The sequence below is a fragment of the Ceratotherium simum genome, chromosome 31, assembly GCF_057802395.1.
Source record: "Ceratotherium simum simum isolate JZ-2026a chromosome 31, ASM5780239v1, whole genome shotgun sequence".
NCBI classification, from domain to species: domain Eukaryota; kingdom Metazoa; phylum Chordata; class Mammalia; order Perissodactyla; family Rhinocerotidae; genus Ceratotherium; species Ceratotherium simum.
In genome coordinates this window covers 2,640,640-2,656,766 of record NC_141930.1, presented here as the reverse complement: position 1 = coordinate 2,656,766, position 16,127 = coordinate 2,640,640, and the positions used below count along the sequence as shown (strand labels likewise).

Sequence of the window (16,127 nt, the reverse complement as noted above, 5' to 3'; positions counted from 1 at the left end):
GCATTTATATAATTAGTATATATGTGTGATATAGTACATATTTGCTGTTTTTTTTAAAACAGTTGATCATTCAAACCTGCACAATATAGTGACTTGATTTTGTTATTTTATATATCGTGAACATCTTTCTGTGTCATGTGTAGAGCTAATACTCTCTTTTTATTTAATGGCTGCACAATATTCCATTGTATGGAGATACCATAATTAATGGATCAGCATGCATAAGGTGGTTCCTTATTTTTGCTATTATAATAGTTTATGTTGGTTTTATGTTTGTTTTTAATCCAGTCTGAGTCCTTTTGAGAATAAAGTTTTCCACATTCAGTAAATATATTGTTAACAGTAAACAGTTGTGAAGCAATATAAGTGGGAAATCCTTTTAATTTTTAATTTTTTTCCCTCAGTTACTTTGCCCATACCTAATTTGACAGCAATTTATTTTTTAGCAAAACACTTTAATTAAATGTTTCCAAAGAAAAACTTGCTTTTCACAGAAACAAATCTTTCTTTGAACTCATATTTCACAGTTGTACAAAATTACAAAATCACCAGTATTGTACAGCTAGCAAAAAGAGATGCAGGACTAGGCACAACTGGTGGGGGCATATGTGAGGTTATCAGAGTTTTGGTTATATTAGCATATTTTCTCATCCAAAATATTAAGCAGCTTTTTCAGCAAAGAAACACTACCGATCACGATAAGTATTCATGTCACATTCATTGTGATTTATCTCAATTTCAGAAATGTTCAGACATTAAAAAGAAAGGTACATCTTAGAAATGAAATATGGTATTATTTTTACAGTGTCTGATTTATAACATTCACATTCTTGTCTGAACTCTTATTTGCCACAACTGTTTGGGTTTAGTTTTATATTTTGATGGTTTTGTTGCATATAGTCACGTACTCCACACCATGATTTTCTCACTTGCAAATTCTTTGTTTTTATTCATGTGTTGGTTTTGGTTTATTCAGGAGATCACACGGATGATACGTTCCTGTAGTTTTGCATGTTTGAGAATGTGTTTCTGTTGCTTTTGTGTATAGACAACAGCTTCGCTAGATACGGATTTCTTGCACACACTCATTCCTCCAGTCCTCTGTGGATGTTGCTTCACTGTCCCTTGGCATTGAGTGCCAGCACTGTGAAGTGGGAGGCTGGCCCTTGTAGGAGACTTTTTCCTCTGAGTGTCCATGCAGTCCTTTTTCTTGAAGTTTAATTTTATTGTTAATTGTTTTATATCTTTTTTTAGGAACATATTAAGATCTTCCTTATTTTAAGGGAAATTTTCTTCTATTATGTCTTTGAATATTTTTTCTGTTCCATTTGTTCCATTTTTCTTCAGGAACATCAGTCATGGGTATGTGGAATCTCCTTTGTCAGTCTTACGTGTGTGTCATCTTTTCTCTCATCATTTTTATCTTTGTGCTTTTCCATTTTGTTTTCATTTTTCTCAAACCTACCCTCATGTCACTGTTTGCAGTAATGCCCTAAGTTTTGCTGCTTCTAATGTGATTTTTCTTCATTAGTGATTTTACCGTTTTCTTCATTTTCTTCTTAGGCTCTGCTAGCTCACCTGTTGTCTCACAATTTTCTCGCCTCTTGTATCTCTTTACCTTATTGAGAGTACAGAGAAGGATGTGTTGACAGTGGGCTCTTCTGCGTCTTGCTAGTTAGAATCTTTCCTTCTTTTCTGCTAGTGTCAGGGTATAGATTAGATCCCATGTTATAGTCGTTCTTCTTTTGAATGTACTCACTTTTCTCTGAGCTGCTGTTTGCTAAAAGTGATCTGCAGCAACTGGAAATTTTATTTCTGTTTTTTGTGTGTCTAAATGCATTCTTGCTGGATGTGTCCAGTCCTCTTCCCTGGCGACATGTCTAATTTCAGCCCCATCACAGCAGAAGGTCACCTTGGTTCAACTGCTCTGTTGGGACTGGATTTAGTTTTATAAATTGGTGTTTATCATTCTTAGTTGATTTTGTGTAGGGACTCCCTTCTCTACCCTTCAGGCAGTTTCCGAGATTGTAATTTAAAATCTTTGAAAAAACATTTGTAAACAGGCTGCCAGGCCAAACCTAGACTGCGGAGTGATGCCCTCCATTGTGATTTAAAATTTTTTTAATTACTTGGCATTAAAGAAAATCACTAGATTGTGCTCAAGAATTGATATTTCTTACGCATGTTCCCAGCTTCTTACATGGCATCAGTTGGCTGGATCAGAATAGCTGCTTCCCCTGTAGGGTAGTGTACACTCTTTTTTGCTTCTATGCCCACCACTGCCCAGTCATCTAAGGACTATGATTAGATGCCCATAAATAGTTCTTCCATAAAACTGATAATAACTGTTATCGGGAATACAATGAGGAATGGGGGATTGTGGTTAAGAGGAGAAAGTGAGGTCCATGTAGAGAAGGAAGCACACTTTACTCACTTAACTGACCGCTGTAGGCGTTGGAGTTTGGAACCGTGCTTTAAAGGCATTGCTGTTGAAGAGAATCTTGCAAATTGAGTTTATTTTGTAATATAAATTATTAATCTTTTATCTAGTTGGATTTCATATATTGGACTTTTTTAAATGAGCCAACATAGGTGGTAAATAGTTAGAGAGTGCTTATCACATTTAAAGATTTTACCTTTTTAATTATAGTTCCATTTTTAATGTATTGACAAAATTAAAACTGTTCCGTAGTGGTAGTGCTGTGTACCTCAGTATCATCAGCAAGTCTTGATTAAAACTTATTGCGTATAGGTCTTAGAATGCTTGTAAGAGTTAAGGATACAAAAAATATATAAAGACTTGGCTTTTGCTTTTGAGGAGCTTTTTACAGTCTGGTGGATGGGGCAGGTCATGTGCAGAAAAATGAATAATATTGTGAGGTTGTTACCACAAAGTGTTTAGTGACTGATACAGATAATATGCTGAACATTGCTGCGGTGGGATAGACCTCAGCTAGATGTGAAAGAACAAGTGGGCTCTACGTGGGCTGAGGGGACGTTGGGGAGACATACCCAAACAGGAGGATGGCATAGAAATAACCTGCTGTATGTGAGCAACACTGCAGGAACTGGCAAGTAACTTTGAGTGGAGGGCCAGATCCTAGGAGGACTGGAATGGAGGGCTGAGGGATCGGGCAGCAGGTTGTTAAAGGCTGTTGAGCAGAGGGATGGTGTGTGTATGGATGTATTTAAGATCTGTTTTTCAATTCATGTATATATAAATGCTAAAAAATAATCTTGACTTATATTTTCTTTTAGAGAATGGTTTTTCTTGCTTTCACACGAAGTTTTGAACCCCATGTATTGCTTATTTGAGTATGCTGGCAAGAACAACTATTGTCTACAGATAAATCCAGCATCAACCATTAATCCAGACCATCTTTCCTACTTCTGTTTCATTGGTCGCTTTATTGCTATGGTGAGTCCTGACTTTCTATTAGTTATTTAAACTTTGCTTATTTCAAAAGTATTTTAGAGAGGACTTAAAAAAATGATACGGCATTATCCTTGATTTTGTTACCAAGGATGTTTGCCTACGAAGAGAGTATCAAAATATAGCTTATTTTTGGAGTACCTGTATGCAATCAAGATTATGAATATGAGGATTATTGCTATAGCCACTTAGTCTTTAAAAGTCCTTTTATTTTATAAATTACAGCCTAATTTTAATATATATGTAATATATAATAAAAATATAAATAATTTTATAATATATAAAAGTATAATAATATACTTTTCTATAAAAGGACAGTCTGAGTTGTGTAATAATTGCAGTTGATTGCTGTATCTGGAATTTTCAGAGCTATGCTAAAGCTATTCTGGGACTATTATCTTTTGTGAAGTGTTTGTGTTTATTTATTTGCGCTTTGTTATCTGTTAATTCACTCAGCAAATATTTATTGAGTGCTGACTACAGTATCATAGTATGAGAGAGATGAGACCATGGAAAAAAGACACATTCCTTGCTCTCAGGGGTCTAAATTCTATTAGTGGGAGACAAATAATAAGTAAGTATGTGCTGAGGGAAAGGGAATGTTGCTCTTTTATATAATATGATCAGAGGAGGCCGCTGACAGGTAACACATGAGAAGAAGCATGAAGAAAGCAAGGAATTGAATCATGCAAATATCTTAGAGAACAACATTCTAGGCATAGAGAACAGCAAGAAAAAGGCTCTAAGGTGGAAGTACATTTTTGATTGAAAAATGGCATGGCTGGAGCAAAGTATATGTGAGAGAACGTGGTAGGAGATGAGGTTGAGAGATGCTGTGTGAAACCTTTAGGAAATTCACTTAAGGGTTTTGAGCAGGGAGTGACATGATCTCAGTAACATGATCTGACTTTGATTTTATTAAGCTTACTGTGCTGCTCTATGGAAGAGAGACTGACTGGGGGCAGAGGAAAGCAAGGGTAGAAGCAGGAGAGCCATTTGCAACAGTCCGGGTGAGGGATGAGCGTGGCTTGGACTGGAGTGTGTCGCAGTGGAGGTATTGAGTAGTGGTTTGGATTCCGGATCTATTCTGTAGTTAGAGCTAACGGTTTTCTGACAGTTAGATGCAAGGTGTGAGAGAGTCAAGTATGGTCCCAAAATTTCTGGCCTGTGTGTCTGATTGCAGTTGCCATTTCCTAAGATGGCGGGGTTGTGACGAGGGCAGAGATGTCTGTAGACGTCCACGTGGAGATGTAGAGTAGGTGGTTGGATATCCAAGTCTGGTGATGCGGGACGTCTAGGGAAGGCTGTGTGATCATTTAAGGAATAAGTGTGGACAGAGAAGAAGTTTAAGGACATTTATAAGAGAGGGAGATGAGAAGGAACCAGCCAAAGAGCTGAGGGGGAGGAGGTAGGAGAATCAGATGAGAATGGTTCTCAGAAGACAAGGGAAGAAGGAAGTGTGTTTCAAGAAGGAAGAAGTGCTAGCTGTGTTGGGTGCTGATAAGTAAGCCTGTGATTTGGCCAGGTGAGAGATACTCAGGAGCGCTAGAGAGGAAAGATTGATGGGAGTGATTCAAAAGAGAATGGAAGGAGAGATGGAGACAACAAATATAAACAAGTCTTGAAAAGAAAACATTTCTATACTGATAGTGATGATCAGCTAAGAGGGAAGAATTTGATGAGGTCAAAGAGAGAAGGAATATGTGAGCAATGACCTTGAGTAGGAGAGGGAGGAAGAGATCTGCTCAGTGCACATGGTAGTAGAGAGCTTATCCATGATGAGAGTAGATAGGGCAGACGTGGTGGTTCTCTTCTGTTTCCTCGGTGAAATAGAAGGCAAGATCAGTGGCTCAGAGTGAGGAGTGGGGAAGGGACGTGTCTGAGGAATGAGGTCGTCGTCGGGAGAGGGGAGAGTGAATGCACTGGGGAAGTGGGATCACCAGGCAGCACTAAGCTCTCGCATGCAGTTGTTGTCATGAACTGGTCAGCATGGTTGTACATGCATTTCTAGCACGTTCCGCTGCCCAGGCATGGGCATGGAGTAGGTTGAGAGTTGTGTTTAGCTAGGCTTTGGATTTTGCCAGAAATACACTGCAGAGAGGCAGGGTTTAAAGGTATACAAGGGAGTAATTTTAATGATTGAGGGTGGAATCTAAACTGAGTAAGGGGAGAAATAACTTCCTGAGGGGGCTGAGAGACAGTGACAGGGTAGTAGGTTCAGTGGATTTTTTTTTTAGATTCCAGTGGGGTCAAAAATTGCTGGTCTTACTGCTAAAGGCAGTGAACTGGACAATTAGGTGGTGTTTGAAATCGAGTTTAAGAAGGAGTTGCATTATTGCTAATAATAATATCTACAGTGTGGTGCTGAGAATGTTTAGCTAAGTTAGAGTAAAAACTAAGATCCTTGGAAGGACTAAAAAGCCAAAATAGTAAAAGAATCATCAGTGTGGGTGTTGAAATCTCCAAAATTATGATGGTGGTGTAGAAGAACACGATATTGAAGGAATAAAGAGGAGAAACCAGAGATCTAAGGGTGACCGCACAGGCGGGGGTGGGAGGGGGTTGGTAGCCGCTAATGTAGTGTGATGGCGTGAGCTTTTAAGGCTGGGGCAGGTGTAGGGAGGAGGAGTTAGTAATTGGGAGCAACACTCGCCCCACTTCCAGGCCTGGTGACATGAGTGGGTGGGAGAGGAACAGCCACCCCTTAGAGAGGACTCCAGGGGAAGCAGAGTCCTCAGAAAAATGCCAGATTTTTGCTACAGCAGGATGCTAAAGGATCTTCAAAGAAAGAGTTGAGGATGTGGGGGATGGATCATGGGCTCCAGAGGGCAAAGCAGAGTAGATGGTTTGGTAGTTTGGGGATGTGTGGGAAGTAGCATCGCCTTTCAAGATACAGGCAGCTGGTGGTGAGAGTCGAGTACCGAGGTCTGGGGCTTCCTGTGTAGCCTTGTGAACAGCAGTGAAGGCACGATGGGGTTAGTCCTGAAAATCTCAGCAGGGTGAGATGAGAGGGGAGTGCAGGAGGGGTCTTTCCAGGGGTCTGTACAGGGGGCCCTCAGGCTCCTTCTTCATTTCTGCGTCCAGTTAGGTTACTTTAATTTATACAACATATTAGAAAGAGGGTGTTAGTAAAGCTCCTTTATCATCCTCTTTTACAGTTGTTGACAGGACATGATATAGCTAAGTGTTGGACCTTAGTTAAATAGATGTTGTTTTAACTCTGTAATTTGTTTTTCAAACAGCAGTTTATATAATATTTTAGTTTTCATGATTTATGCTGATTACATATGAAGTGCTTTTTTTGCCTGTAAAGCCTCGTGATTTCTCTCTTATCATTGTGCTCTGAATAAGAAAATAATTTTGTAAAGTTTTAAATAAAAATGTTTGTTTTTCTTGGCAGGCACTTTTTCATGGAAAGTTTATTGATACTGGTTTCTCTCTACCGTTCTACAAGCGTATGCTAAGTAAAAAACTGACTATTAAGGATTTGGAATCTATTGATACTGAATTTTATAACTCCCTTATCTGGATAAGGTTTGAAGATTTATCTTTCAATAAGGCATTTTCTTGAAAGCAATTTATATATCTTGTTAATTAGTGGATATATATCTATATCACCCAGAGACAACAACATTGAAGAATGTGGCTTAGAAATGTACTTTTCTGTTGACATGGAGATTTTGGGAAAAGTTACTTCCCATGACCTGAAGTTGGGAGGTTCCAATATCCTGGTGACTGAGGAGAACAAAGATGAATATATTGGGTAAGGTGTTCTACCTGATTGACCTTAATTCCTAGAGCTTCTAGAGCATGTTAGACTAACTTCTCTATCTGTACCCTTACTTTCATCCCCTGCTCGCTCCCCTGGGGAGGTGTTCACATCCTTTCGCTCTTTCACTTATCCTTTTTAGTCACTGTCTCTCGACTCAGTCTTCCTCTCAATTTATAAACATGCTCCAACAGTCCGGAAAAATTCAAATGCACTAAAAAAACACTTCCCTTGCCTCTGATACACATTTGAGTTCTTCTCTGCAGTACCAGTGTTGTTGAAATAAGAGAATCTTGGTGACCCTCGCTTTCCCACAGCCACTTGCTGTGTGCATCCTACCTCTGTCCAGAGAAGAAATCGTGGAACACTGGTGCTGCGAGGGCTTTGCAGAGACTGTGCAGCCCCTTCATTGCTAGATGAGGAGACCGAGGCGCGCTGTTGGGTAGTAGGAAAACCAAGTCTGGGAACCAGGCCTTGACGGGCAGTCGAATGCTCATTTCCTCTTCCGTCTTACTTTCCTCTCTTAACCTACTCTTTCAGTAGCGCTCACCACAGCCTCTGTTTTGAAACTCTGTGTTCTGTTGAAGTCCATGATCCCACACCGTACTGATTTGCTTCATCTTCTCTTTTAATAATGGTTCTCTAAATCTCCGTGTCCTAAATGTGGATATTTTTCCAAGGCTCTTTATTCAACCTGCTTCTCTAAATAGTCTGCTACCATGGCTTCAATTTTCTATTAAAGTAATGCCTGAACTTTAGAAATAAGTTTCATTTGCCAGCCAGGTAAATCCAGACTTTTCCAGGAAAGAACCAGATAGTGTTTTAGGCTTGTGAGCTGCACACGGTCTCTGTTGCAGCTGTTCCACTCTGCTCTCCTAGCGCAAAAGCAGCCGTAGACAGTGTGTGAACAGAGGTGTGGCTAAGTGCCAATAAAACTACTTGTAGACTCTGAAATTGGATTTCATATAGTTTTCAAATCATGAGATATTCTTTTAATATTTTTTCAACCACTTTTTAAAAAAATGTAAAGACTGTTCTTAGCTTCCGTGCTGTACAGAAGCAGACAACAGGCTAGATTGGGCGCACGGGCCCTAGTTTGCCAACTCCCGAACTACTGAATGGCTCATCTTAAATTTGACGTGTTGAAGTCAAATTTCTCATTTTTCCCCGTATTGCCTCTTCTTGACCTATTTCTATTCATGGTACTACCATTTTCACCATCTTTTAGAGTTGAATTCTCAGTGTCATCTTTGTCTCTTCCTTTCACATTTTTTGTTTTTCATATTTGTTAAAAAAGATGGGATCATATCATACTCTTTACTCTGTGGCTTACTTTTTCCGTCTTCCAGGTCAGTAGAGAGAGGTCTAACACATTTATTTTCTCATGGCTGGATAAACGATAGTGCGTCCATTCTGTAGTATCCTGCCATCTCTGCTGCTAGGAGTCGTTCAGAGCGTCTCCAGTTGGGGCCACTGTAAACAAGGCAACAGAAGACCTCCTTGAGCATGAGTCCATATATCCTGCTGCTTTTGTCTTTGTGGGATAGATTTCCCGAAGGTGAAGTTATTAGGTCGAAGATTATTGAATAGCGATTGCTGTGCCGCTTTCCCTGCAGATCCTGGCAATTCTCTCTTCCCTTTTGACCCTGGAAATTGCTGTGGCCTTTCAATTTCACGTCCTGAAGTGTGTCTCTGCTAAGTTGTTGCAGCCTTCTTAGCAGGGCGTTCTAGGCCCCTTGCTCTCTATTTTTTCTGCTCAACTAGTTTTCTCTGAGTAGAGGAATTCCAGTGACTGACTTTCTTCTTTATATGTCTTTCATTCTCTGAGGTGTTTTTGTTCTGCTTGCTTGTCATGCAGTGAGCATTTATTACTCTTGACAGAAAAACGACAAAGCTGTTTACCTTTTGAAGGAAATAAATTCACAGATAGTGCATAAGGCACTGGGCTTTCTATATCTGTTAAACCTTAAGCCTTCCACAAAATCCAGCAATAATTATTAAATAGCACAGCCTAAACATTTAAATAACACCATCAACATTTTAAATATCAAAAGCAGGTTAAATAAAATTTCATCACGTAAAGTTTATATTTAGTTAGCTACTTTGAATTTTATACTTTGCACTAAGGTAACCACTATTTTTAAAAGTCTTACCAGTATAATACCTACAATATATGAGAGTTGATATCTAATCCTGAATTTAACAATTTTTGGAGGATTTTGTTTCAGTCTCTGAAACAATAGCAGACTTTAATCTTGTTTTTTAATCTTGCTCTTTAAAATTATGTGATAATAGTCTTCTTTTTTAGTTATGATATTTTGTTTTTAGTGCACAAAATAGGACCTCAGTGAATCGATGAGTACATGAATAGTAGAAAGATGTGTAAAGTACTGTTAGAATACGGAGTAGGAAAGAGGCTACTGATTCTGCTGGGAGGACTCCGGAAGGTTCTTCATCAGACGTTGCACACAAGTGAGGTCTTCAAAGATGAGTGAGAGCTTGCCTGAGGGACAGAGGGCAGACGAGCTGAGCTGTTAAAGGCATTAGTTTATCCAGAGAATCCACAGCCACAGTGCTGTGAGAATGGTGGAAGATGTGAGAAATAGTGATGAGATTGGAGCCTCGAATGGAAGCCAGATTGTGCCTTAGTCTGAGGAAACTATAGTACTTCTTTAAAAAAACCTGGATTTTTGCTCTAATCTAAAGAGCCCTCGAAAACAAACCAAAACCAAGATGGGACGATCAGAGTTATTTTTGGAAGGCTAATTCTGGCATCTGTGTGGAGGACGAATCGGGACTGATAGATGGGAAGGAGTGATCGGAACACTAGTTAGGAGGTTGTTTCGGTAATCTAGGAGCCAGGTGTCGCAGGCCTGACACAGGGAGACACAGTGGAGGTAAGAACGAGGGCGTGGATTTTTGAGGATGTTACAGGAACAGAACGGTTCGGATTCAGTGACTCGTTCCATGTAGTAGGGGAACGAACAGTAAATGAAATGTTGATGGTGGAGGTTTCTGGATTGGTTGACAGTTGGACGTGTTAGCAGGATATCGAAGGAGTACGACTTACATCTTAATCTCAGGAGGAAAGCAGAATTGGGGAATTTAAGAATTACTGGCTTTTCTATGATAGTTAAAACTTTGGTAGTTAATGATACCATCTTTAGATAGTGAAGAGCTAGAAGAGAAAGCAAGGCAGAGATCTCCGTGACACCAGCGTTTATGGGACCGTGAAGCCAGTGAAGGAGACAAAGGAGTAGCCAGAGTCAGACCAGGAGGAGTGGTACGGCCAGACCAGGGGACAGGGGTGTGCGAGTGGGGATGCTGACATCTGGGGTTACAGGAAGTTCACGTAGCTCGAGCACTGAGAATAGGGCATCGGGCTGGGAAATTTGGAGCTCTTTGGTGACATTTGTCAAGAAAGTGTTTTCTTCCTGGAGGAGGAGATTTTGAAAGCCCAACTACAATGGTTTAAAGTTTGGGTGAATAGGAGGTGAGAAAGTGGAGACAGTGTAGAGTGAGTGGTGGTAAAGAGAGGAGAGAGAGTGGTTAAAAGAGGTACTGGGTTGAAGGAGGGGCTTTTGGAAAGTAGTGGTCCGAGCACCCTCGTGGGCAAATGGAGAAAGGAGTAGGAAGGTGGAGTGGAGGGCATGGGGCAAAAGAGGGTTAATAATTGATGAAAGTTTCGGAGGCAACAAAGATGAAAGATTTGTCTCAGAAAAGAAGATGACCAGGATCTTCTAGGACACAAGAAGAGGAGTTAGAAGTGGGAAGAACGTGGATAAATTGGCTTCCTTTGGCCTGCTGGTGTCAGTGGCTTCTCAGTGGTGTGTGCTGTTCCTCCACAAGGACCTCCAGGCCCATCTCCTTTCGGATGCTCCTTGTGGAGACTGTGTGTCACTTACGGATTCTCTTCTTTCTTTTTTGTTATACTTTCCTACTCTGCAGCTGCTTATGTGTCTCCTCAGAATGTTTTCTTTCCGTCTTCAATTTCTTCTTTTCTGGTTGGGAAACCTTCATGTTCTCCAATAAATGAGCGTGTGAAGAACGAGTTCTCCAACTCTAAGCCTTCTCAGACAGAGGCACCATACGCCTGTTTGAACACGTGGCCCACAGAGAGATCGTGCTGCCTGTTACTGAGACAGTCCCTTGCTGCCCTCGCCATGGAAGCATTTGTGTTCTCAAGTCTTCCTTGGCAGAAGCGTCGGTGGAAGGGAGAGTGTGTTAAAGGACTGTAGCCATACCCTTACTATGTCAGCACACCGTATTTGGAGTTACTTGTCTAGATATGAACAGGAAATAGTGCTAGAATTTGGCTGTCTTGCTGACAAAGAACCTATTTACTTTGAAAAGCACTCTTTTTTATAGCTACTGATATGCTAGAACTGATTTCCTCATGTAGAAACGTGTTAAAACTTAAATTACCTACACACACACAAACATATATGTGTTATGTGTATATGTGGTATATTTAGAAAAAGGAAGGAATTTTAGAAGTACTTGGTGTTTCCAAGCCTTTTACCTCACATACAAATTACCTGTTTTAAATACCGTCTTTATTTTCAGTTTGATGACAGAGTGGCGTTTTTCTCGAGGAGTACAAGAACAGACTAAAGCTTTCCTTGATGGCTTTAATGAAGTTGTTCCCCTTCAGTGGCTGCAGTACTTCGATGAAAAGGAGTTGGAGGTGAGACTCTTTTATTATGCCGTTACAGGGAATGTTGACGGGAGGAGAGACTGCTGTTGTGCTTTTACAGAAGAAGGTCCACACATTTTAAAATCTTTGGCACAATCATGAGTCCTCTCCTTCATCCAGATGTTTAAGGGGTTAAAGCCCTAGCACGGAGTGAGGGTCTTACGTTCTCTGAACCATGATGATGTCATCACTAAGTACCAACTGTTGGGGTCCTAAAGAGTGAATGCACCCTTAATAATTCCAGTGAGCTTGCAGAAATCCTGGATTACTAGTGACTTGCCCCAAAGATCAGACTTTTAATTCAGGAATTCTTAGTGACCTTAACTTTATTTAGACTTGTTAGAAGAATATCAGGAATGCTTTTCTTTTTTTGGTAATAAAATTCAATTCACATAACATAAAATTTACCATCTTGAACATTTTTAAGTATACAGTTCAGTAGTGTTAAGTATATGCACATTATTGGGCAACCAATCTCCAGGACTTTTTCCTTTTGCAAAGCTGAAACTCTATACACATTAAACAACAACTCCCCATCTCCCCTCCTCCCAGCCCCTGGCAGCCAGCTTTCTGTTTCTCATATAAGTGAAATCATACTGTATTTGTCTTATTGTGACTGGCTTAATTCACTTAGCATAACGTCCTCCCAGTGCATCCATATCATAGCATGTGTAAGAATTTCTTCCCTTTTTAAGGTTGAATAATATTTCATTGTACGTATATACCACATTTTGTTTATCCATGCATCAGTCAATGGATATTTGGGTTACTTCCACCTTTTGGCTGTTGTGAATAATGCTGCTGTGAACGTGGGTGTACAGATATCTCTTTGAGACCTTGCTTTCAATTCTTGTGGATATATACCCAGGAGTGGTATTACTGGATCATACAGTAATTCTATATTTCATTTTTTGAGGAACTGCCACACTGTTTTCCATAGCGGCTGCAGCATTTTACATTCCCCCCAGAAGTGGACAAAGGTTCCAATTTCTCCACATCTTTGCCTACACTTGTTATTTTCTGTTCGTTCGTTTGTTTGCTTTATAGCAGCCATCCTAATGGGTGTGAGGTGATATCTCATTGTGGTTTTGATTTGTGTTTCCCTAATGATTAGTTACCATGACTTCTTGAAGTCTCCTTTTCCCATACAGAGTAGAACATGGGCAGGGCATTAGGATAGTCCATGGCATTTCCTTTCTGCCTCCTTTGGGTATAGTATTTTAACTTGAGCCATCTTGGGTCCTCTGTTGAGAAACTTGGTTCATTCATGTAATCAAATGTACATATGAAAAATTAGCATCTTAAATTTCATGCAGTAATATTCCTATGTAGAAATTAGCCCTCTGGAAACTGACTGACATGGGAAGTAAATGAAAATCAGGACTCCGAGCCTGAATGACACGTGGACTCTCTCTAAGCCTAGTTAACATCTCTTTCTTAACAGCTTGCTTACACAAATTAACAGAAGCATGTTAGAAGAGTAAAATGGAAGATATTTTTTAGAGTAGTTATTAATCATTTTTAATCACAGACTTCATTAAGAATCTGAAGAAAATTAAACAACTTTATATTCTCAAAATTTGTACACCTAAAATATTCCATGTCTTCGGTTAAGAACTCCTATCTTAGAGGCAGAGCTCCGGCATCGGAGCAGAGGTGAGACCAAACAGTAGGTCGGAAAGGATGTGGACAGGCACACTTCCCCGTAGCCCTTCGTCACGTTTACAGTGTTGTCACGTACAGTCCTGGAAATGGTTTGGCCGTATGATCATTTCCTTTTACGCACAGGGAGACAAAAGCCCTTACTGGTTACCAATTTGCCCTTAGCTCATAGTACAGAGCTGTGAGAAAATCTTGATTTTTACTCCTAGTCTATTGTTCGTTCTTTCACTCCCATTCATTGTCTCTGTTAACCGTGAATAATATCACAATAATAGGTATTCATACCATTATTCAAAATAATAGGTATTCATAATCATGCCCCGTTTTACAGGTTAAAACTTTAAGAAGATATGACAGTCATTCTTTATAAAAACTCTCATCACACTAGGAATAGAAGCAACTTTCTCAGTTTGATAAGGGCATGAACAAAGAAGATAAACCCTGACATCGTTCTGAATGGTGATACCTTGAGTAGTTCTTGTTGAGACTGGAACAAGGCAAAAATGTCCATCTCTCCATTTCTGTTCTGCGTTGTACCAGATGCCCTAGCCAGTGCAAAAACCAAAATAAAGAGCATACAGGTTGGAAAGAGTAAAACTGTCCGTATTCACAGATGATAAGATGATTGCCACCTTAGCAAATCCTAAGAACCTACCCCAAAGCTACTAGAAATAATAGTGAATTTAACAAGACTGTAGGGGACAATGTCAGTAATTTAAAAATCAATTGTATATCTTGTATATACTAGCAACAAACACTTGGAAATTGAAATTTTAAAGTTTCATTTGCTAATACATCCAAAAAATGAACAAATTTAACCAAAGGCATGTAAGACTTCTGTACTGAAAACTCAAACATTGCTCAGCAAATTAAAGACTTTAATAAATGGAGAGATATACCGTGTTATGCATTGGAAGACTCAGTATTGCAAAAATATTCGCTCCAAATTGATCTGTGTATTCAACACAATCCCAATCAACATCCCAGCAGAATTTTCTTAAGGAACTGACAAGCTGATTCTAAAATTACGAGGAAATGCAAAGGCTCTGGATTAGCCAGAACAGATTTTAAAAAGGACAAACTTGGAGGATGCTCATTACTTGATTTCAAGGATTACTGTAAAGCCGTAGGAATTAAGATCATGTGGTATTTGTGAAAGGATAGACAGATAGACCAGTGGAACACGAGAGAGTCCACACATTGTGTCAGTTGATTCTCAAGAAAAGTGCTAATATATTTCAGTGGAGAAAGGGAAAGTCTTTTAAACAGATGATGCTGGATCAACTGGATATCCATATGGAAGAAAATTAATCTTGACCCCTACTTCAGCCCATAAAGATTAATTTAAAATCAGTCATAAACATAAATAAGAAAGCTATAAAGAAAATAGGAAAAAATCTTAGTGTAGGCAAGAGTTTCATAGGGAGAACACAAAAAAGCAATAAACCACATGCACACACAAAGGATAAATTGGACTTCATCAAAACTTAAAAAACTTCTGTTCTTCAAAAGACGCTGTTAAGTAAATGAAAAGGCAACCTACACACTGGGAGAAACTATTAAGACAGAGGTCTTATATCCAGAATATATATTCACAAAACCTCTTATGACTTAATAAACAGTCAAAATGTTTTTTAAATGGGCGAAGACTCCACAAAAGTTGGGGGTTTTTTTGTTTTTTTGTGTGTGTGAGGAAGAATAGCCCTGAGCTAGCATCCGCCACCGATCCTCCTCTTTTTGCTGAAGAAGATTAGCCCTGGGCTAACATCTGTGCCCATCTTCCTCTACTTTATGTGGGACGCCGCCACAGCATGGCTTGACAAATGGTGCATTGGTGCTCGCCCAGGATCCAAACCCGCGAACCCTGGGCCGCTGCAGTGGAGCACGCACACTTAACTGCGATGCCACTGGGCCGGCCCCCTAAAAGAGGCTATATTGATGACATAAACACATGCAAGATGCTCACTAGTCACTGGGGAAATGCAAATTAAAACTAAACGTAATACCACTTGGGGGCAATGTTGGTAGTTTCTTACACTGTTAAACATCTATCAACCTTACGCCCTAGCAGTTCCACTGTTGGGTATTTACCCAGGCGAAATGAAATATATATTCACACAAAGATTTTGCCATAAATGTTCATCACAACTTTATTCATCAAAGCCAAAAATTTAATCTAAGTGTCCACCAGCAAGTGAATGGATGAATAAATTGTTGTATATTCATAGAATAAAATACCACTCAGTGATATGAAAGAAGCACTGGTCCCCACAACACTGTGGATTAATCTCCTAAACGTGCTGGTGGGTGGGGCAGGGGGTGCAGAAGTGAGAGAGAGAGAGTGTGTGTGTGTACACACTATGTATGATAGTCTCAAAAATCTGATCTGTGGTGAAGTCATTGATCACCTAGAGCCAAGGATGAGGATGGTAGTTTTGACTGCAAAAAGGGACATAATGGAAATATTCTACATTTTAATTGTGGTGGTGGTTACACAGGTGTATACATCTGTCAAAACTCATTTACGGGACCGGCCCCATGGCTTAGTGGTTGAGTGCTCGCGCTCC

General features: G+C 39.8%; 1 protein-coding gene across 5 annotated transcripts in view; it reads left to right on the top strand.

The window, feature by feature from the left end:
• WWP1 (WW domain containing E3 ubiquitin protein ligase 1) overlaps positions 1-16,127 on the top strand; it is a 114,834-nt gene that overhangs the window by 87,473 nt on the left and 11,234 nt on the right. For all 5 annotated transcript variants that reach the window (XM_087420369.1, XM_087420367.1, XM_087420365.1 and 2 more), the window contains 4 exons: positions 3,259-3,418; positions 6,834-6,967; positions 7,056-7,196; positions 11,769-11,889. In XM_087420369.1, the coding sequence (XP_087276495.1) occupies positions 3,259-3,418; positions 6,834-6,967; positions 7,056-7,196; positions 11,769-11,889 (556 nt within the window). The remainder of the gene's footprint in view (positions 1-3,258; positions 3,419-6,833; positions 6,968-7,055; positions 7,197-11,768; positions 11,890-16,127) is intronic.